Source organism: Balaenoptera acutorostrata, chromosome 15, assembly GCF_949987535.1.
Source record: "Balaenoptera acutorostrata chromosome 15, mBalAcu1.1, whole genome shotgun sequence".
In the NCBI taxonomy this organism is placed as follows: domain Eukaryota; kingdom Metazoa; phylum Chordata; class Mammalia; order Artiodactyla; family Balaenopteridae; genus Balaenoptera; species Balaenoptera acutorostrata.
In genome coordinates this window covers 75,125,912-75,146,607 of record NC_080078.1, presented here as the reverse complement: position 1 = coordinate 75,146,607, position 20,696 = coordinate 75,125,912, and the positions used below count along the sequence as shown (strand labels likewise).

Sequence of the window (20,696 nt, the reverse complement as noted above, 5' to 3'; positions counted from 1 at the left end):
GTCTAGATGCCAAGGTCAAAATATCTCCTCTGCGAGGCTGCTGTATGGAAGGCTCTCACTCTCTCTCAAGCTCCAACTAAGTTGAGGCTTGAGGCTGACTGTAGTTCCCAGATCTTGCTCCGAAGATGGGCCTACGGAGAGGAACAGAGGTTTAAGGAGACAGTAGGGGCTTGGCTCTTCAATTATGCATCCAGACAACATTTTATTGCTGATACTATGTATCACCACTGTTCTGGGGGATATGCAACAAACATGTAAACAAACAAGGATATATCAGATAATGAAGTTTACAAAGACCACAAAACAGGGTAATAGTAAGCTGGAGGAGGGAAGGATACTTTAGCGAAAGTAACCAGTGAAGTCCTCTCTGGGGGGTGGTGGGAGGATGACTTGGAGCTGAGAGCTAATTGGTAAGAAGCCAGCATAAAAAAAAAAAAAAAAGAAGCCAGCATGGAAAGATTTGGTTCCATGAGATTTAAATGAGTGTGAAGGCCAGAGCTGCCTTTTTTTTTTTTTCCTTTCCTTAAAGAGCATTTTAAATATTTGTATTGCACTTTATATTTACAAATTACTTCTTGGCCTCCATTCTTTCATTGGTCCTGGTATATACAAGAGAACTGCAATTGCCCCAAACTTCCTGGGTGATCCTGGGCAAGTCAGTGACCTCTCTGAACCTCAATCCCTTCAACCATAAAACGAGGTTAACAGATGTTCACAGTCTCTTCTCCCTCTACGTAAATCCCTCTATTAACTGCAATACTATGTTCACATGTTTCCTCTATTTAGCCCCCAAACCGGGTTACTGTCTCCATTTTACAGATGAGAAACTGAGGCTCAAAGAGGTTAAGTGACGTGCCCACCATTACTCTATAAGTAGCTGGAAGCTGAGTCTTTGGCTCGGGATTCTGGCTGCTTTCCACGGTACCTGAGGTTCACAAACCAGAGACAGAGAGAGGCTGTGGCCTCTGACCTCTCACCTCTAACCCGGGTGGGAGGATGTGGATGTCTGACGTTCCCATTCGGAGTCTGGCCGGAGCCAGAAGAGAAGTCAACCTCCCACCCCTTTGGGAGCTGTGTCATGGTGACTGCGGTCATCAGCTGCCTCACACCTCCACCCCTTCAGAAATTACTCACCCACAGCTTGGCTCCGTCGCCATTTCTCCCTATTTGACCCTGCCTCTGACTCTGACTGACCTCTGAGCTCACCAACCGCGGCGCCAGCTTCGCCGTGACTCTGGCCAATGGCCTGAGGAATTCGCTTTCGGTCTTTGGCGCACCGACCAACCGTAGCCCGACGACTCGTGGGCGGGTGCCGTTACCAGAGTTACGAGGGGCCCGGCTGGCGGCAACCAATGAGAGCCTGAAGACACTAGCATCCTGGCGAGTCTGAGCGCTGAGGCTGAAACTTTGGAGCCTCACGTGTGGGAAGAGCACAGGAAGGGTGTGTTACTATGGAAACTCCCTCCGAAGCCAAAAAAAGAAAAAATAAATAGCAGTGTTTCACGGATTTTTTTTCTTTTCTGGTCAAATTACAAAACCCCAGGAGGATAGGAAGGGGTGCCTATGTAATGGTACAGTGTCTTCTGCCTTATGGGGAGACTGAGGGCCAGGTCTCAAATTCTGTCTCTCCAACAGGGGTCAAGGGACCCAACTCCTGGAATTAAAGAGACCCAGACCTTGAGAGAGCTGAACTCCGGTGTTGCCCAGCCCAACCCCCTCCAGTATTTTGCAGGCGAGCTCCAGCACAGCGCTAGGACTGTTAAGGTCATCTTTTGACCTCGGTTCCCATGAAGATGCCTCTTGGAAAGCTGGGTGGCTACCAGGCTTTAGGTGATTAACACTGCAAACTACCAACAACAAAAGTCTGTGTTGGTGCTTAAAACTGCATTGAATCTAGAGGGGAAATTGGAATTAGAACAGGCCAACACACTAATTTTTACAGATGAGGAAACTGGGGTCAAAGAAATTAGGGACTTGCCCATAGTCTCCCAGCAAGTTGACAGCAGTCAAGTCTCAGGCCCAGGTTTCTTCCCTCCCAATCTATCTGGCTTCTTCCTGCTAGAATATGAGGCAGCCTGACATCAATGTTGAAGGCTTGGTTGCAGGAAGAGGGTGAAGTAAGGGGCGGATTGCTACTCATTGAATCTGAGGCGTCAGGCTCCATTTGGTTCCACTACCCCCATCAGATTCCTTCCCTGTTCAGGCAGAACGCATTTCCCCTGCTTCTTTGGTTTTATTTAAAAAACAAAAACTTTAATATGAATAAAAATAGGTACAAATAACAAATTCTTTGTAAAGAGCAGCAACACCCAAGGATCACCCTCCTTCCTTTTGTCCCTGAAACCAGGCTCTTTCAACAGGTCCGTTTTATCTCACCCTAACCTGGGGCAGGGTTTCATCTCTATATAGTGAATAAGATCTAAATTCAGGGGTTGAGGGAGAACAAGGGACGACCCTTCAGCATGGAGATAACTTTGGCCTTGAACAATGAATGAGGTTCCCGAGGAAAATCAAAGGTAGGGCAGAAGAGGGGTAGATTCAAAGGACTGTCACATAGTGGGGTCCTTCTTCTTCCTGTTGGAACAATTTTCCTCACCCTACCTAGGAAGACATTGGTTAAAACGCTGACCCCTAGCATGTCCTGCCCGCTTTGAGCTCTCAGACTTCCAGGGACAGTGGCCTGTGGCCCATTGCGCCAGCGCAAGTGCTTCAGTCGTGAATTGTGGCTCCAGGAGGAGCGAGTCCCTCCCCTTCCTCCTGCTTTCCCCAGAGGAAAGGGAGGCGGCCCACATCCTTGAAGTCCCCCGGCCGCTGACTGGGCTCAGGAGGCTGGCAGGGGGCCGCCCAGATGTCCACAATCTTGCGCAAGGTGGAACAGCGCTCCTCCAGCTCTGGTCCCTCACTCTGCATCAGCAGGTTCGCGAGCTCCCTGCTTAGGTCCTGAATCATGTCGTTCCGCCCTTTCTCCCCTGGCTGGCCTGCGTTCGGCATCAGCACAGGGTCCCGGAGCTCCCCGCTGGGCCCGAGGAGGTGCTGGTACCTCTTCTGCCACCGGCGGCACACCATGGCTTCGCCCACGGGCCTCTGGCTGGTGTGCAGCAGGGCCAAAATGTGCCGGCACGGCAGGTGGTACCGCTGTTGAAAGGAGCAGCTGCAGCTGCAGCCGTCTTTGCTCGCCTGCTGGGAGTCCTCTAGCAGCTGCACGTCCACGGAGCAGCCAGCCGCGTCCACCAGGTGCGTGGAGTTCTGCACCACTGCCCACTCGTTGTGGCATAGCTTGTAGGCCAGATCGGAGCCACTCTGGAGTAAGGAGTCTAGCATGCCGCCCTGGGAGGGCTGCCCCTGGGGCTGCTGCCGCGGCGCCTGCACCTGCTGCGGCTCTGGCTGTGCCTCTTGCACGGGCAGCCTGCTGAGGCTCCCTCCGCAGATTCCAGAAGCCTTCTTGGACTTTGGTGCCATGCTTGCTGCCCGGGCTCTCTTTAACCTGGGGGGAGCAGTGGGCAAGTTCTTCAAGCCTTTGGTGTTAAAGAAGTCTATGTAATCCACAAAGCGGAGGATGCAGTCCAGCAGGGACTGCTGTTCCCGGAAGAGGCTTGACACCTTGCTGGTGACGACGTCCAGGCTGTCCATGTAGGTGCTACAGGCATGCAGGCCCTTCCTGACGTGCATGTACCACAGCAGTTCACAGGAGAACCAGTGGGCCTGAAGGAAGCTGAAGAGCCGCTCATCGAGCAGGGCTTGGGACATCTGGAAGAGATTTTGCAGGCTGGCCTCGGAAGTGACAAACACGGCCTCCCGCAGGGCTTCCTTCATGAGCCTTTTAAAGGATGGATCTGCTGAACTACGATGCAACTTCTTCTCCAAGAGTCGGGTCGTGTGATAGATGGAGAGGAGGATGCGGGCAGTAGGGAAGATCTCCTGCAGGATGGCTCGATGAGGGAAGGACGGGTCCACGAAGACCACCTTGACCTTGGGCCAATCTGAGTTGAACTCTGTAAAGATACTAAGCATCTTGGCCACGGAGGTGGCTGTCTCGGCCTTGAGCACCGCAAAGTGTACCACTCGCCCCTCTCGTTCTTTGCTCTCCACCAAGAAAGCGTAGAGGATGTGGCCCTGGGCATTCTCCACCCGGTGCAGCAAGAGATTCTCAGGGAAGCGGATGAAGAGGTCACTCATCTTGCTGCTCTGGAAGCTGAGCCTGTCCAGGTCTTGGCTGCTGCCCACACTGAAGGAGGCCATGGAACCCACATCCACCTTAAGAAAGTTCTTCATCACTTTGGCTATCTTGGCCAGGTCAGAAGGAGTGATGCCCTCTTGCTCTGGCTTTGAGGGTGTTTGGACCTTATCTAAGCAAAATGATGGCTCAACCAGGGACTTCTCAGCTGTGCCAAGGTCTTTGTTGATCGTGGGCTGTGCAGGCTGGAGTTTCTTCTGAGATTTGCCAGTGGCGTCTCCTCTAGGACCCGCGGTTTTGGAGTCAACGTGTATATGCTGTGTATTGAGTTCACTGATAAATAGTCTATCCAGTTTCTCATTGTACCGCAGGAGCAAGTATGCTGGGCACATAGCCGCCGCTGCTGTTCTCTTCCTGTTTGACTGGGTCCGAATACAGACAAATTTCACCTGCACATATCTAGGGAAGGCAGAGGTAAAAATGAAAAAGGTGCTGACCACCCCCTTTCTCTTACAAGTCAACGCCCTGCAGGGACTTATAGCAGCTGATACATTACCGGGAGACCACAGTGCAATACAGGATGTAGGAAAGGTTTACGTTTTCTCTCCAGTCCCAAAGTATTCAGGTCTTTCTTCAAGACCCCACCCAACTAAAACACCCTTCATGTTCATCTACAGAAGTTCTAAGCCCCAACTCCTTTTATTTACTCTCATTTTCCCATCTGTAGTTGTCAACAATTCGATCTGAGGCAAAGATACAAGGGAAAATAGATAAGAGGCAGCAGCAGAGCTGGTTACTCACTGTTTAAAGTGGCCCCTTCATTGCTGCCTTTAGGGAGCCATTGCCTCCTCTGCCTTCTCCTCTAGGCAGCAAAAATAAAAGAGGCCTCAGGGGTTAGGGTGTATGTGGGATCTGGGTTCACCGTTGACTTAAAGAAAAATGTCCACATCCTAAGAGAGTGAGAACCCCTGGGCTAGATGATCTTTAGGATCCTGCTAGCTTTGCCATTCTAGGCTGCAAGTGCTGATTCAAAGGAGAACAGTAATTAAATTGAATATCTGCTCTTTTCCCCTTCCTATCCTCATTCATCCCATGCTTCAAGGCCCAAATCAGGCCCCACCTTCTCCAGGAAACCTTTATGGAGGCCCTCAAGCCACAGTAATTGCTCCTTACTTCAGATTCATAGCATTTATTTAAAGGAAAAGGCTTAGCAGATTTTCTGGGTAGTGGTAGTGGTTAGACAGTGGATATGCTGGAAGCTGACTCTCTGGATTTGAATCCAGGCTCTACCACTCAGAAGCTGTTTGACCTTGGGCAAGTTACATCACCTCTCTGTGTGCAGAGTAACTGCACAACTCATCATAAAATGAAACTAATTAGGGTTGTTATGAGAATTAAATAAGCCACAGACATAAGATTTAGCCCAGAGCCTGGTTCAGCCTTTCATTTATTCTAAATAAAAGTCATCTATTGTTACTACAGCTCCTAAGCCTTGTGACCTTTTCTTGGGCATTTATGCGTGTCTTTCCAATTGGATGGGGTTGTTTTCAAGTGGCAAGAGCAAGTCAGTCCTCAGTGTATTCCAAGCACCTAACACCACTGCTGTTCCTTCAGCAGATGCTTGTCAAAGATGTGCTGGATGAATGACTCAGGGACCACAGGTGGGTGGGACGGGTCACACCCCTGCCTCCTCAGAGAGTGTCCTAACCCAAAGATCGGGGAAGGGGGGGAAAAAATATCAGCCCCTGGCATGACATGACACAGCCTGGGCATCTCACCAACCCCCTTCCAAACACTCTGGCCCAGCTGGTCCTGTTTGCTCATCCTGTGGAGCAAGTTCAGAAAAATAGGATGTCACGCCTGAAATAACAGGGTGGAGGGGCCTGAGGCTGAAAATGCCTGCACTTGTGGTGTGCGAAGTGCCAGGGCGGCAACGCCATCCCTAGCTCAGGGAGCAGCCCAGTAGTACGGCAAGGCCAGAGAGGGGTGACCGCGGTGCAGCCTCTGCCTAACTCTTCCGCCTGTTTTCCACTGCCCCAACTGTCTTGTTTTATTGTACCCTAGAAAGACAAACTGTCTACTACTTCCCATGTTCACTACACTGTGTCTCACCTCTATGCCTTTGCTCGGGTTGTCTTTCTGTCTGGAATGCCCTACCCATCTGTCTTCATCTCAGAGCTAACTCATCCTTCAGGACTACGTGCAACTACCATCTTTCCTAGAACGCCTCTCCCAAGCCCTCAGATTGGGCCCTACCCTTCTGCTGGCTCAACATCTTAGCACAGATCTTAGCTTATCACTTTATATTGACTTTATGTGCTCATAGTATATGCTTGTTAACCTGTCCGTTTTTCCAAAAAAAAGATACTGGTGAGTGCCAACCATAAAGCTCTTTCCACCTTTCCTGGTTCTATTAATGATTGCACCTCCCAGGGTGGAGACGTTGGCATTCTTTTTAATGCCTCCTTCTCCATGTCTATATCCAGTGTGGTAAGTCTTTTAAATTCTTTCTTCCCACTATTACATATATTAAGAATTATTATATGCCAGGCTACATGTAAGCCCCTTACATGCATCCTTTTACACTAAGAAAAGGGTTCTATCATGCACATTTTACAGATGGGGCAACAGGCTTAAAGAGGTTCTCAAGGATGAGAATCTGGGATTTAGTCCTCCAGCTAAAACTGGACAACCTGGGATTTGAACTAAGCCTGCTTGGCTACAGTCTATGTAGTTAACCATTATGCTGCCTGTCTTCTTTCAAAATACTTCTCCCTCTCTGAATTCTCATTTTTGCCCTCCTCAGCTTGACCCTCAACGCTTTGATTGTTCAGGTTCAATAACTTCCTTAAAGATCTCTAAACATACTGTCCTTGTTTGGTGCGTGATGTGCACCATGCACGTCAAACTTAAAGGGTACTAGGTTAAAGCCTCTGTTATTTTTTTCCTGCTTCCCTTAATCTTTTTTTTAATTTTAATTTTTAAATTTTTTGGCTGCGCCATGTGGCTTGCAGGATCTTAGTTCCCTGACTAGGGATTGAACCCGGGCCCTCAGCACTGAAAGTGCCAAGTCCTAACCACCGGACCGCCAGGGAATTCCCCTGCTTCCCTTAATCTCTGGTATTGAGTATAATTTACACACAGTGAAATACACAAATCTTTTGTAAGAATTCTTTGAGCACCGTAGTAATTTTAATCTGTATTTATTTCTATCTCCCAGGTGAAAGCATAGACTCTCTTCAAGACAGGGATGGGGTTTTACACTTTTCTGAATCTCCCTTAGTGCTTACATCCAAGTGTGCTCAGCCAGGATCTGGAGGAAGGGAGTCAGCCAGTCTTGCTTCCTTTCAATGTACTCTGTACATGTTTATTTCCTCTACCTGGACTGTGCCCCCAGTGTACTCCCAGTGCCTGGCACTGCACCTGGCACAGACTAGGTGCTCTGAACACGCATCCTGAATGAACATTAAATGAGTGATTGCATGACACAGAAAATTCTCTCACATGAGTAGCACATTAGGAAGATCACTGGGAGAATTCTGTCAGGTGACTTGGCTTCTATCCCAGCACTATTACTAACTATAACTTTGGACAAGTCCTTTGTTTAATTTCAAACATTTACTAAGTCCTACTATGTACCAAACACTACACTAGTTGCTCAGAAGGCTACAGAGACAAATTAGATAGCCTCTACCTTCAAAGTCTAGTGAGCAGAGAGATTATTACATAGATGGCCAGTAAAGCCAAAACTAAGTGAATGGTTAAATAGAGGTACAAGCAATATACCTATAATTGAATAAAGAGTGATTTACCCTGACTATAGGGATTGGAACAGATCTAAAGCTTTTGATTAATTTCACATAAGATTTGTGTCCTTGTTGCATGTAAATTGCACCTTGAGCAATGAACAGAATTTTTACAGGTGGAGTCAAGCCATTTTAGACAACATAACCTGAGTTAGGAACAAGACTCTGGAGCCAGAAGATCTGAGTTTAAATTCCAGCTTTACCACTTAGCTATGTGAACATGGACAAGTCACTTCACTTCCTCTCAGCCTCCAATTCTTATCTATAAATATAGAAATAACAAGAGTACTGATATATGAATAATCAGTACCTGATCCAAGAATAATCAGTACCACTAAAAGTGAATTCATTTAAAAGGCTGTGGCAGACAGAGAAAGATAACTACTGTATGATATAACTTATATGTGGAATCTAAAAAATACAACAAACTAGTGAATATAACAAAAAAGAAATAGACTCACAGACATAGGGAACAGACTAGTAGTTAACAGTGGGGAGAGGGAAGCAGGGAGGGAAAATATAGGGGGTAGGGGATTAAGTGGTACAAACTATTATGTATAAATAAGCTACAAGGATATATTGTACAACATGGGGAATATAGCCAATATTTTATAATAAGTATAAAAGGAGTAAAACCTTTGAAAATTGTAAATCACTATATTGTACACCTGTAACTTATATAATATTGTACATCAACTATTCTTCAATTAAAAAAAAAAAAAAAAGGCTGTAGCAGGATCAGTTGGTGGCCAACCCAACATCCCTTAGCCCCCTCCTTCCTTCCTTCCTAACTGAAGGCCAATTATATTCGGGTTGCCATTCCTCTCCCATATAGCTAAATGCTTCGGGGCTACTCTAAGCTAATTAAGGTAATCTCATTAGGAATGGCCATGGATACTGGCCCAATTCTGCACAAAGAAACATGATAGGAAATCTGCAGGAAACCAAGGCAGGCTTTTTCTTCTGGATGTGACTCCTACATTTGTGCCATGTGGCGAGCCATCCTGAGGGCAAAGCTGAGACCTGAGGATGGCAGAGTAGAAAGAAGGGAAAAGCCTGGGCCGCTGAAACAATCACCTTCTCTGGGCTAAGAAATAAAGCATTTTGAGTCAGGGTTTTCGGTTAATTACAGCCAAAAAAACTTCAACAGAAACCACATTTCACAGGAAATTAGTGGGAAAAAAAGATTTGAGCAATCTTTAAAAAAATGAGATGAAAATTATGAAAATATTATATTTAATGAAATTTAAGTTATAATGGCAGCTATCTGCCAATTCTTAGAATAATCAAAGAACCACTCTTAAAGCATCAACTTTTTTTTTTCTTGGTATATCTCCCCCAAACACTCTGATACTTTATTTCCTGTCTTACTTTTGCAATATGTAAGGGTCAATTTTACCAAAATATTCCTGGGCTTTATCACGTTTCCCAAGGGCCTACTTTAATTTTTTGCTATGCAAATCCTTTGCTTTTCACGTCTGTACATATCATTGTCCTGCTGATTTCCCTTCTCCATTTGTCAACTGGCATAAGGCTGCAGGTGATGTAAGGATTTCTCTATCATTACTTTCAGGGACTTCACCAAGTCCTACAGCTCTTGGAAGATGTGCAATTTCAGTTTCCAATCCGTTTTATTTGCATTGTATAATCCTTATGTTTACCACATCTATTCATTTGCCAGAAACTCACTACCATAGATGTTGATGGAACCGGTAGGATAAGCAGGAAGGAATGACTAAGTAGTGACTAATTTTAAAAGTGGCTAGTTTGTTAGCAAGATTTGTGCTTTCCTAGAGCCTTGTGATTAGTGATACATGGAAAAATGAAAACTCAGATAACAAGGGCTTAGTTCAAAGGGTGTGATGAGGATTAAACAAAACAATGTCTGTAAAGTCCTCAGCAGAGTGTCTGGAACATGTTCCAAAAAAGTATTCAAAAAAGGTAGCTATTAAACTGAACAGCAATGGAGAGAGACATTGGAATACTTCACGGTTTGAAGACTATCAATGCCCCAAAGACATAACAAAAAGAAAAACACAACAGCCATATGTAAAAATATGGGAAGGAAAACTGGGCATAAAATCACAGAATCTCCCAGTCGATTGGGACTTTGGGTCATTTAGTAGTACCTCCCACAACACATTTTTCTGACTCTTAAAAATACCAGGGCTTGAACTTCCCTGGTGGCGCAGAGGTTAAGAATCCGCCTGCCAGGGACTTCCCTGGTAGCGCAGTGGTTAAGAATCCGCCTGCCAATGCAGGGGACACGGGTTCAATCGCTGGTCCGCGAAGATCCCACATGCCACGGAGCAACTAAGCCCGTGCGCCACAACTACTGAGGCTGCACTCTAGAGCTCGCGAGCCACAACTACTGAAGCCCATGCGCCTAGAGCCCGTGCTCCGCAACAAGAGAAGCCACCGCAATGAGAAGCCCATGCACCGCAAGGAAAAGTAGCCCCCGCTCACCGCAACAAGAGAAAGCACACAGGCAGCAACAAAGACCCAACGCAGCCAAAAATAATAAATAAATAAAATAAAATAAAATTTATTAAAAAAAAAAAAGAATCTGCCTGCCAATGCAGGGGACACGGGTTCGAACCCTGCTCCGGGAAGATCCCACATGCTGCAGAGCAACTAAGCCCGTGAGCCACAACTACTGAAGCCCACGTGCCTAGAGCCCATGCTAAGCAACAAGAGAAGCCAACGCAATGAGAAGCCCGCGCACCGCAACGAAGAGTAGCCCCTGCTCGCCACAACTAGAGAAAGCCTGCGCGCAGCAATGAAGACCCAACGCAGCCAAATAAATAAATTAATTAATTAATTAAATTTAAAAAAAATTACCGGGGGTTCCCTGGTGGTCCAGTGGGTAAGACTGCATGCCCCATGCAGGGGTCCTGGGTTCCATCCCTGGTCGGGGAACTAGATCCTGCATGCCGCAAATAAGAAGCCCGCATGCTGCAACGAAGATCCTGCGTGCCACAACTAAGACGCGGGGCAGCCTAAATAAATAAATATTTATTTATTTAAGGGAAAAAAAACCCTACTCCTTTCCATCATGTACTACAGTTATGACTTTGGCAAACATTTACTGAGCACTATGCTTCGGCAACTACATGTATTTTATTTAATCTTCACCACATCCTCTTCATTTTACAGAGGATGAAACTGTGTCAGGGAGATTAAAAGTCTTGCCCAAGGTCAGGGTTAAAGCCTGTCTTTCTTTTTTTTGTTTTTATATATATATAATTATTATTATTTTTTAAAAATTTTTGGCTGTGTTGGGTCTTTGTTGCTGTGCACGGGCTTTCTCTAGTTGTGGCGAGCGGGGCTACTCTTCGTTGCGGTGCACGGGCTTCTCATTGCGGTGGTTTCTCTTGTTGCGGAGCACGGGCTCTAGGCGCACGGGCTTCAGTAGTTGTGGCTCACAGGCTCAGTAGTTGTGGCTCGCAGGCTCTAGAGCGCAGGCTCAGTAGTTGTAGCGCACGGGCTTAGTTGCTCCGCGGCATGTGGGATCTTCCTGGACCAGGGCTCGAACTCGTGTTCCCTGCATTGGCAGGCAGATTCTTAACCACTGTGCCACCAGGGAAGCCTGTCTTTCTGACTTCAGAGCTCTCACTTTTTAAACTGATATGCCAGCTTCTCCTGAACTTCAAGGAATCGCGAACCCCCTTTACATCTCCCATAGCCACTCCTGTAACTTCTGCATTAGTATTTTCAAATGGTTTATTTTATTTTTTTGGCCGCACTGCGCGGCATGTGGGATCTTAGTTCTCCGACCAGGGAAGTGCGGAGTCTTAACCACTGGACCTCCAGGGAAGTCCCCTCAAATGGTTTTCTTTAAATCAGCTCACTTTACTTAATAAGGATCTTTATGTTTAGATATGAACATAAATACTTAATATTAAAATCATCTCACCTGACCACCAATAGTTGCGGGAAACACTGTGTTCTGCTAAATTACCCCCTGAAGACTTTTCCCCCACCTGCCCTCCAGTCCCACAAGAGAAGCGCTCATTCCACACATCCGTACATCACTCAAAAAGCCCAAGTCAGTGTGCTCTGCACAGAGCCAGTATCCAACACGTGATCCAAGAAGATCCTTTACAACATCCCACCAAGCAGTCACCCCTCTGTGCTAAAGGCCTGAGCTGCGGCACATAATCATCCTCAAGGGTAGAGCCCAGACTTTACTCATCTTTTTACCCCAGCTCAACGCCTGGGGGTAAACCTGTTTACCTCTTACTAGAAGTTTGTTGAGTGAATCAATACTGGAACGCTGTTACAACCCAGTGGTTAAGGAGGGGACTTAAGAGCTCTGGCAATAAACAGGCTCAGTCTGACCTTCAGTTCTAACACCTTGAAGCTTTCTTATAGTTTCTTGAAATCTTACCCCACTCCCTGCTTCTACTTGCCCACTCCTTTCTGCCCATTCTCATTTTTCTTGACTGTAACTGTATGAAAAATTCGGACTTCCCTGGCTCCCACCAGGTGATTTTGGGCAGGAGGGTGCTTTTTTTGTTACAGGTTCTCTTATTACTTTCCTCTTCCAAGTCTTGATTACCTCAGGCCCTGTCCCTGGCCTTGCCTTTACTCTATCCAGCCTCTCTCCTCCCTTTTGCTCAAGAATGTGGAACTAGGGGCTTCCCTGGTGGCGCAGTGGTTGAGAGTCTGCCTGCCAATGCAGGGGACACGGGTTCGAGCCCTGGTCTGGGAGGATCCCACATGCCGCGGAGCAGCTGGGCCCGTGAGCCACAATTACTGAGCCTGCGCGTCTGGAGCCTGTGCTCCGCAATGGGAGAGGCCGCGACAGTGAGAGGCCTGCGCACCGCGATGAAGAGTGGCCCCCGCTCTCCGCAACTGGAGAAAGCCCTTGCACAGAAACGAAGACCCAACACAGCCAAAAAAAATAAATTAATTAATTAATTAATTTAAAAAAAAGAAAAAAAAATAGTATGCAGCCACCTGTGTTAAAAAAAAAAGGATGCATATGTACACACAAGATGTTTGTTCAGCTCATGCGGCTCAATATTAAAAAAGCAAACAACCCAATCAAAAAATGGGCAGAAGACTTAAGTAGACATTTCTCCAAAGAAGACATACAGATAGCCAAGAAGCACATGAAAAGCTGCTCAACATCACTAATTATTAGAGAAATGCAAATCAAAACTACAATGAGGTATCACCTCACACCAGTCAGAATGGGCATCACCAGAAAATCTACAAACAACAAATGCTGGAGAGGGTGTGGAGAAAAGGGAATCCTCTTGCACTGTTGGTGGGACTGTAAATTGATACAGCCACTATGGAGAACAGTATGGAGGTTCCTTAAAAAACTAAAAAGAGAACTACCATACAACCCAGCAATCCCACTACTGGGCATATACCCTGAGTAAACCATAATTCAAAAAGAGTCATGTACCAAAATGTTCCTTGCAGCACTATTTACGATAGCCAGGACATGGAAGCAACCTAAGTGTCCATCGACAGACGAATGGATAAAGAAGATGTGGTACATATATACAATGCAATATTACTCAGCCATAAAAAGGAACGAAATTGGATCATTTGTAGAGACGTGGAGGGATCTAGAGACTGTCATACAGAGTGAAGTAAGTCAGAAAAAGAAAAACAAGTATCATATATTAACGCATATATGTGGAACCTAGAAAAATGGTACAGATGAACCGGTTTGCAGGGCAGAAATTGAGACACAGACGTAGAGAACAAATGTATGGACACCAAGGGGGGAAAGTGGCGGGGGGTGGTGGTGGTGGTGGTGGGATGAATTGGGAGATTGGGATTGACATATATACACTAATATGTATAAAGTGGATAATTAATAAGAACCTGCTGTATAAAAAAATAAATTAAATTAAATTAAAAGAAAAGATATGTTTGTTCAGGCTCACGGGTATCTCAGGAAGATAATAGCGGTTGTCTCTAGATAACACAGTGGAAGGGACACTGACTTTTAGACCCTTTGATGTAATTTGAAATTTTTTAAAAATTAAATGACTATATTGACCACTCAAAAACAAATTCATTTTTTAAATTGTTCAGCCTGCAAAAACAAAAATAAAACCAATCCAAACCTCTAATCTGTTAGCTGAGTCCCTTCCATTCTCTTTCGCACTGCTCCAGCATAAATCTTCCTTCCAGCCAAGCAGGTCTCCTCACTGCCTTCCAAGTACAGCATGTTAATATCTGCACTAGCTCACACACCATTTCTCCCTCCAGGATGTTAACCTTCCTGTGATAGGCAGAATGGTCCCCCAAAGACGTCCACTTCCTAATCTCTAAAACCTGTGAATATGTTAGGTTACATGGCAAAGGGGAATTAAGATTGCAGATGGAATCAAGGTTGCTAATTAGCTGATTTTTTAAAGGTAAATTATCCTAGATTATCTCCACAGGGTCCTAAAAAAATGGAAGAGGGAGGCAGAAGGGGAGCCAGAGAGGGAGATGGGATGAAGCAGGGTCAGAGTGATGTGATGTGAGGACTCCACCAACCCCTGTTGGCTTTGAAGATGGAGGGAGGGGACCATGAGTCAAGGAGTTTGGGCAGCTTCTAGAAGCTGGAAAAGACTAGGAAACAGATTCTCCTCTAGGGACTACAGAAAGAAATGCAGCTCTGCTGACACCTTGGTTTTAGTCCAGTCAGATCTGTGCCTGACTTCTAACCTACAGAACAGTAAGATACTAAATTTGTGTTGTTAAAACCACTATGTTTGTGATAATTTGTTAGAGCAGCAAATACACCTCCTGACACCTCCCCATCTATGGAGCGCAGCTCAAGCCTCCCTTTCTCACTTGCTTCCCGAGGCCACTGTGATTTTTCTCTGAGTCCCTGCAGCACCAGTTTCGCTGAATTACACATTTAACACTTGATGACTCATTCATTCAACAGTTACTTAAGGCCTGCTATGGGACAAGTCCTGTGCTAGACCCTGGAGACGATCCACCTGAAGGGTGTTCAGGTGTGATTATGAGGTGTTTGGACTAGATTCTATGCAAGCAGCATGGTGTTAATCAGTGAGAATGCAAAAAATAGTAAACCAGAGTCCCTTCCTGGAAGAGCTCAGCAAACCAGGGAAACCTCTGTAAACTGTGTTCCTTAACGATGTGCAAATAACTGTAACAGGCGCTGTCAGAACATAAAGCAGGAGCATCTAACCTAATCTTCAGGGAGTTAAGAAAGGCTTCCTGGGACTTCCCTGGTGGCGCAGTGGTTAAGAATCCGCCTGCCAATGCAGGGGACATGGGTTCGAGCCCTGGTCCGGGAAGATCCCACATGCTGCGGAGCAACTAAGCCCGTGTGCCACAACTACTGAGCCTGCGCTCTAGAGCCTGCGAGCCACAAATACTGAGCCCACGTGCCACAACTACTGAAGCCCGCATGTCTAGAGCCTGTGCTCCACAAGAGAAGCCACTGCAATGAGAAGCCAGTGCACCGCAACAAAGAGTAGCCCCCGCTCAATGCAACTAGAGAAAGCCCACGCACAGCAACAAAGACCCAACGCAGCCAATAAATAAATAAATTAATTAACTAAAAAAAAAAGGTTTCCTGGAAATTATGCTAATAACTGAAGGAAAAGTAACAATTAGCTAAGACAGAGTTTTCCACAAGTAGCCCAAAATGACCTCAGACAAGAATATTTAATAGTTATTTAGAAATATATACTATCTTTTTGCCACTATACTGTTACTTCTTATATATTATTGCTTAGATTGGTTCTAAAGTTTCTTTGAATATTAGAAGAATTTCAAGAAAAATGTTAAGTAAATTGTAGTTCAGGATATGTAGTACAGAGAGGATAGTATAAAAAAACAACTAATGTCTGAGGAAAAGGGAGCTAAGATAAGTGGATGGGCAAGGTTATTGTAACCAGCAGACGTGGTAAGTGCAAGGACCAGGAAGCTGTGGGCTTGGGACAGGAGCTGAATGTGGAGTAAGACCCGGTGTAGATGGAGCACATGGTGCAAGATGGGGAGGTCAGAATGGTCAGATGGTCTGGCGAGCCAGCTTAGTAACCGTCCTGGACTTAATCATGAGGGCAACGGGAGGCTACAGCACTTTATCTGGACTGCAAGCAGTTTGAAAACAGGGCATTTTTTGGTATTCTTTGGCTGCTTAGAAGGATGCTACCAGCAGAGATCAAAGTCCAAACACCTCACAATGGTACTTACAGACCTTTTACATAAACTGCAACTGACACAGCCTCCTGTCAAGCATGGCATCCCACACTGTTTCTCCAACATGCCACCTTCTTTGACGGATCTGTGCCCTCGCTCCACAGCTCCTTCTGGTCAAACCCCTCTGTGATACTTGATATTAACCATTGAACTTCTACACTAGCCCTGTGCCTTCATTCACAACCCAGCAGAAACCATTACTTCCAGTGCGAAGCCTTTCCCGTCTTCCCAGGCATCTGTCACTTCTTCTGCACGTCTCTTTTAAAGCATTTATCACATACTAGTTGGTTTACCTACGTCCAGCTCTATGCCACCTCAAGCTCTTTGAGGGCAGGTTTAGTTACTTATTCATCTTTATGTTAGCTGTACCCAGCACAGCACTGGACTTCAGAGTAGGGGAAAAAAACACAGCCTGCCTGCTTAGAGAGTGAGCTTTGGCCAAACGCCTCAACCCAGAGGTCTCAAACTCAGATATACTTTGACTCTCTGAGCTGGCCTATAGAGTGTGTGTTTACATTTGAATTGATTTTCAATTTTTAAAAAGTGGACACATTCGCATAAAGCCTGGATTGCTGACTCCACTTGTCCCAAATCTGGGAACACTGGATCTTCATTTTCACATGGCAGCCATCAGCTGGAGTTAATTGGCCTGCTCGCCATTTTGCCCAGTTCACACTTCTGTTCTCCCTAGCACAAACACCTGGTTATTTCATCATTCCTTTTTGTATAGTTAAATTAAAAGTTAAATTTTCTTATACTGGGCTGTTTCACCTGAGTCCTTAAGGCAATTGAGTTTTCAACCCTTAGCTTAGCCTCCAAGCTTTTTTTCTCATCTGCCAAATGGAAAAAATAACACTTGCCTATAATTTTCAATACAGCCCTGTGGGGTAAAGCGTACACAGAATAGAGAACGCTGCCTGGGACATGGGAAGTGTTTGAAAAACGGTTGTATATCTCAGGAGCTCAAGAACCATTTACAGAACGAACAAACGAATGAATGAATGAACAAACTACCCAATAAATGACCAGTGTTACTGCTTTGTAAATAGAAGACTGATGAAGAAAATTCTTGCCAAGGCGTTTTTATCTATTTGTGAAGGCCATACTTTGTGTCTGGGATACGGTAGGTGCTCAAAACATGGGACAAACTGCAGCTATTATGAATTCCATAAAAGCTGTGAATGAAGGCGTGAGTGATCGAAAGTGAAGCGGATGGTCAAAAAGCGATGCCTATGGAGCTTTTGCGCTTTTCACCAGGCACACAGCAGGTGCTCAATAAGTGCCTGTGGAATCCTCAAAGAGACAGGGGCCCAGCTGCACTCCCTCCTCCTCCAGGCCGCCCTCCTGGGGACCATCCGGCCTCCTCCCCACCCTCCTGCCCCGCTCCCGCCCCCGTCCCCCCCCCCCCTTACAGGATGTCCTCGCGGATGGAGGTGCCATGGTTGAGGTTGTGGAAGCGGACGGAGACGCAGTCCCTGAGAATGAAGGAGCACCTGTTCTCCTTTTTGTAGGCGCTGAAGCACTCCTTGAAGTCCTCGTAGGTCTTGAAGCAGCTGCCTAGCTCCATGGCCGCCCCCTCTGTCCACACCAGGGGCTGCACCAAGATAAACACCAGGGGTCAGAGGTCACCTCTGAGGGTCTACCGGCTGGCGTGGGCCCAGGATGCCTTAAGGGTGGGCCCCTATTGGGTGGCCTGTTAACGGAGATCAGGAGAAGCCCTCGGCCTGACACGGTTACCGTGAGTTGGGGGGCGTCTTTGCTCTCTGACAGAGGGGAAATGACACTCAGCCCTTATTAACCAGTCCCGGGGCTCCGCCCCCTCACTGTCACATCCAATCACGCATGGGTTCCCCGGACTGGCACTCATTTTCTCCAATCGCTAGAGAGCAGGTGGGCACACTCACCAGAAGACTGACAGGAGCACCGACCAATCATAACCTGCATCCCACTTTCTCAGGGCTTGCGGGGGACTTCCGGTTACTTAGCTTCTGCTGGAGGCTGCGCGTTCTGTCCGGGACTCCGCGTGTGCCCCCGAGCGCAGGGTCCTGGGCCGGCAGCAAGTGGGCTACATGTCGTCCCCGCAGGCCCTAGAGGACGAACGGGGCGGCGGCGATCCACCCAGGGACCTCCGCAGCGTCCTGGTCACCAGCGTGCTCAACCTCGAGCTGCTGGACGAGGATCTCTTCAGGTAGCCGGCCGCATCGGGCCCGCACCCACGCATTGGGTCAGAGGCTCCGGATCTTGCCTGCTGCCACCCCATTGCCCCTGCTCGTACCCCCCTGGACGAGGATGGGCTCTGCGCGAGATGCCTGTGCCGCGATTGGGAGGGAACCTGTGCCTGACAAAGCTGCCCCGGCTTCCTCCTCGGCGCGGGGGTCTGTGCAGTCCCACCCCTGGGAGGTCCTGGCAATCTAGGCAAAAAATGGTGACCCAAGGTATCCTTCTCAGCAGCCTCCCCTGAGGAATCATGTCCCAGGGAGAGCCAGTCCAGAAAGGGCAGTGATTTGTCCAAGGGCACAAACTTATCCGCAGCTCCTTCATAGTCACTATAATTTCCTCTTACATTCCCCATCCCCACCACCACTAGGTGGGGTCTAGTAGCTCTTTATTCATTCTGAGGCCTGAGCCAGTTTCCTTCCTGATGCAGATTAAATTCTTGACTGTAACTGGGGATTTAATAGTTTGGACTTCCAAGGCTCCTCCTGGCTTATTGGAAGCTATCTTAGGTATTAACTTAGCCCCACGTAAACCAATTACAAATAACTCCCTGGAGGGCTATTTGCAATGCATTACATGAAAAATGCTGGGCTGGGCAGTGGGAAGCTGGAGACCTAAATTCTTAATCCTCCACTGGGCTCATGCAATGGGCAAGACTTTTCACCTCTGGGGCCTCAGTTTCCTCATCTGTGCACTGAAGGGGTTAGAATTGAAGTCTGAGGGCCCTTCAAGCTCTAAATCTAGTTCTTTCAAGAACTGGGCTGTCAAGTTGAGGGGTGTAAGTGGCAGACCTTAATGCAGTCCCCCCCACAGCTTGTGGGGTTCATCTTGGTCTACTCAAGGGCTTGAGAGGCTTATGCCTTACCCTGGTATGGGCAATGGAAGAAACACTGGACTTGGGCTCAAAAGACCCGGATACTGCTCAGGATGGCAATGGTTGAGCTGTGTGTGTGTGACCTTGCTCAAGTCAGTTTCCCTCTCTGATTCCTGTTCTCATGGTATAAAATATGGGGATTGGTTCATTATCCTTAACTGAAGTCCACAGAAGTTTGGGGCATCCTTAAGGCCTTGAAGTTGTAGGTAGAGTGGTGTTAGGATATTTGCCTGGGGAAAGGCTTTCACCAGATTCTCAAAGGATCCCAAACCCCAATCAGGTTAAGAGATCCTGCACTAGAGGCTCATTGAAGATTGTGGGATATGGCCCAGCACCCAAATCTTTCCTGTTTTTCCCCTCTCCCCACAGAGGAAGGCATTACTGGGTACCCTCAACCCAGCGGCTGTTTGGGGGTCAGATCGTGGGCCAGGCTTTGGTGGCTGCAGCCAAGTCTGTGAGTGAAGATGTCCACGTGCATTCCCTGCACTGTTACTTTGTTCGGAAAGGTAAACCAACCCCTCCCTAACCCACGCCAGCACTGGTGGCCCAGCAGCCACTTCTTTCTGGCCTTGGGGAACAGACTGAGGAGAAAGAGGGAGAGAGGTAGAGGAGGAAGGGGAGGGGAGGAGGATGGTGAGGAAGAGGGTTAATTGATCGCCCTTAGGGAAGCCTAGAGAGGAAGAAGGCCTGGGGCCAGGAAGAGCCTTAGACCCCATACCTGCTGAGATACTGGCTACTTGTTTTCTGGCCCACCGTGGCACAAGACTTTGGTGCTTAACTGTTCCCAGTGGGTCTTTTGTTCTTTATTCTTCATACACCTTCTGGTGCCAGTCCTGTGCTGGGTCCTCAGAGGGGTGCTGAAACCTCTGCTGGGAGTTTGAGGCAGGCAGCTTAACTTGGAGAAGAGACCAGCCTGGGAAACAAGAAAAGTCGGAGCTTTGCCATTGATTCACCAGGCGACCTTGAGTGAGATATAACCACCCTCCCCCACCCCTCCTTCATCCCACCTGAAAAATGCAGAAGGGGCGGGGCCAAGCAAGATCTCTGTAGCTGCTTACAGCTCTGGGATCGAATGAAGGAGGAGAGAGTAATCTTTTAAAACCCATGCTCCCTTTTGAGAAACATAAAAATCTCACTCCTAGGCAGATGCTCCCAATTTTAAGAGTCTCTGTCTTCTGCATGGTCCCATCAGCTGAGAAGAATTTATGAAACTTTATGATATGTGATCTGTATTTAAAAAGACAATGGGTTTCCGCCTTCATTTTACAAGTATAAAATAGTTAATAGTAAATACACCTTTTCATACTACGTTCCCATGCCCCTCACTCCCCATCCTTTTACTTCCTTTACTTCCGTGGCAGTCATTGCTATAAAGCATTTGAATACTTACCTTGGGGCGAGCCCCGAGCAGATGCGCCCTTTGTTCCCTCAG

The 20,696-nt window shown here is 47.0% G+C and overlaps 2 protein-coding genes across 6 annotated transcripts in view; one reads left to right on the top strand and one right to left on the bottom strand.

Annotated features, from left to right (window-relative positions):
- ZSWIM3 (zinc finger SWIM-type containing 3) lies at window positions 1-18,153 on the bottom strand. 4 transcript variants are annotated; one of them, XR_009005336.1, is made up of 3 exons: window positions 17,586-18,047; window positions 2,630-4,633; window positions 1-131 (listed from the first exon to the last, which is right to left on the bottom strand). XR_009005336.1 is itself a non-coding variant. In XM_057528658.1 (3 exons), the coding sequence occupies exons 2-3, from the start codon at window positions 10,932-10,934 to the stop codon at window positions 2,710-2,712; spliced, it is 2,037 nt and encodes a 678-aa protein (XP_057384641.1). In that variant the 5' UTR covers window positions 10,935-10,979; window positions 17,586-17,714; the 3' UTR covers window positions 479-2,709. The 4 variants fall into 4 exon arrangements, 3 of the variants coding, with proteins under 3 accessions (XP_057384641.1, XP_007185449.1, XP_057384642.1); XM_057528658.1 differs by lacking the exon at window positions 1-131 and adding an exon at window positions 10,822-10,979 and having other exon boundaries at window positions 479-4,633; window positions 17,586-17,714; XM_007185387.2 differs by lacking the exon at window positions 1-131 and adding an exon at window positions 18,078-18,153 and having other exon boundaries at window positions 2,693-4,633; window positions 17,586-17,767.
- Window positions 18,150-20,696, top strand: part of ACOT8 (acyl-CoA thioesterase 8) — a 13,185-nt gene continuing 10,638 nt past the window's right edge. For both annotated transcript variants that reach the window (XM_007185384.3, XM_007185385.2), the window contains exons 1-2: window positions 18,150-18,361; window positions 19,634-19,770. In XM_007185384.3, coding sequence (XP_007185446.1) covers window positions 18,243-18,361; window positions 19,634-19,770 — 256 coding nt within the window. In that variant the 5' untranslated portion in view covers window positions 18,150-18,242. The remainder of the gene's footprint in view (window positions 18,362-19,633; window positions 19,771-20,696) is intronic.

Excerpts from the sequence above, each read along its gene's own strand:
- ZSWIM3 (XM_007185387.2), bottom strand. The coding sequence starts at position 17,740 with ATGGAGCTAGGCAGCTGCTTCAAGACCTACGAGGACTTCAAGGAGTGC. Across the intron at positions 4,634-17,585 it reads TCCATCCGCGAGGACATCCT|ATATGTGCAGGTGAAATTTG; the intron begins GTAAGGGGGGGG and ends TGCCTTCCCTAG.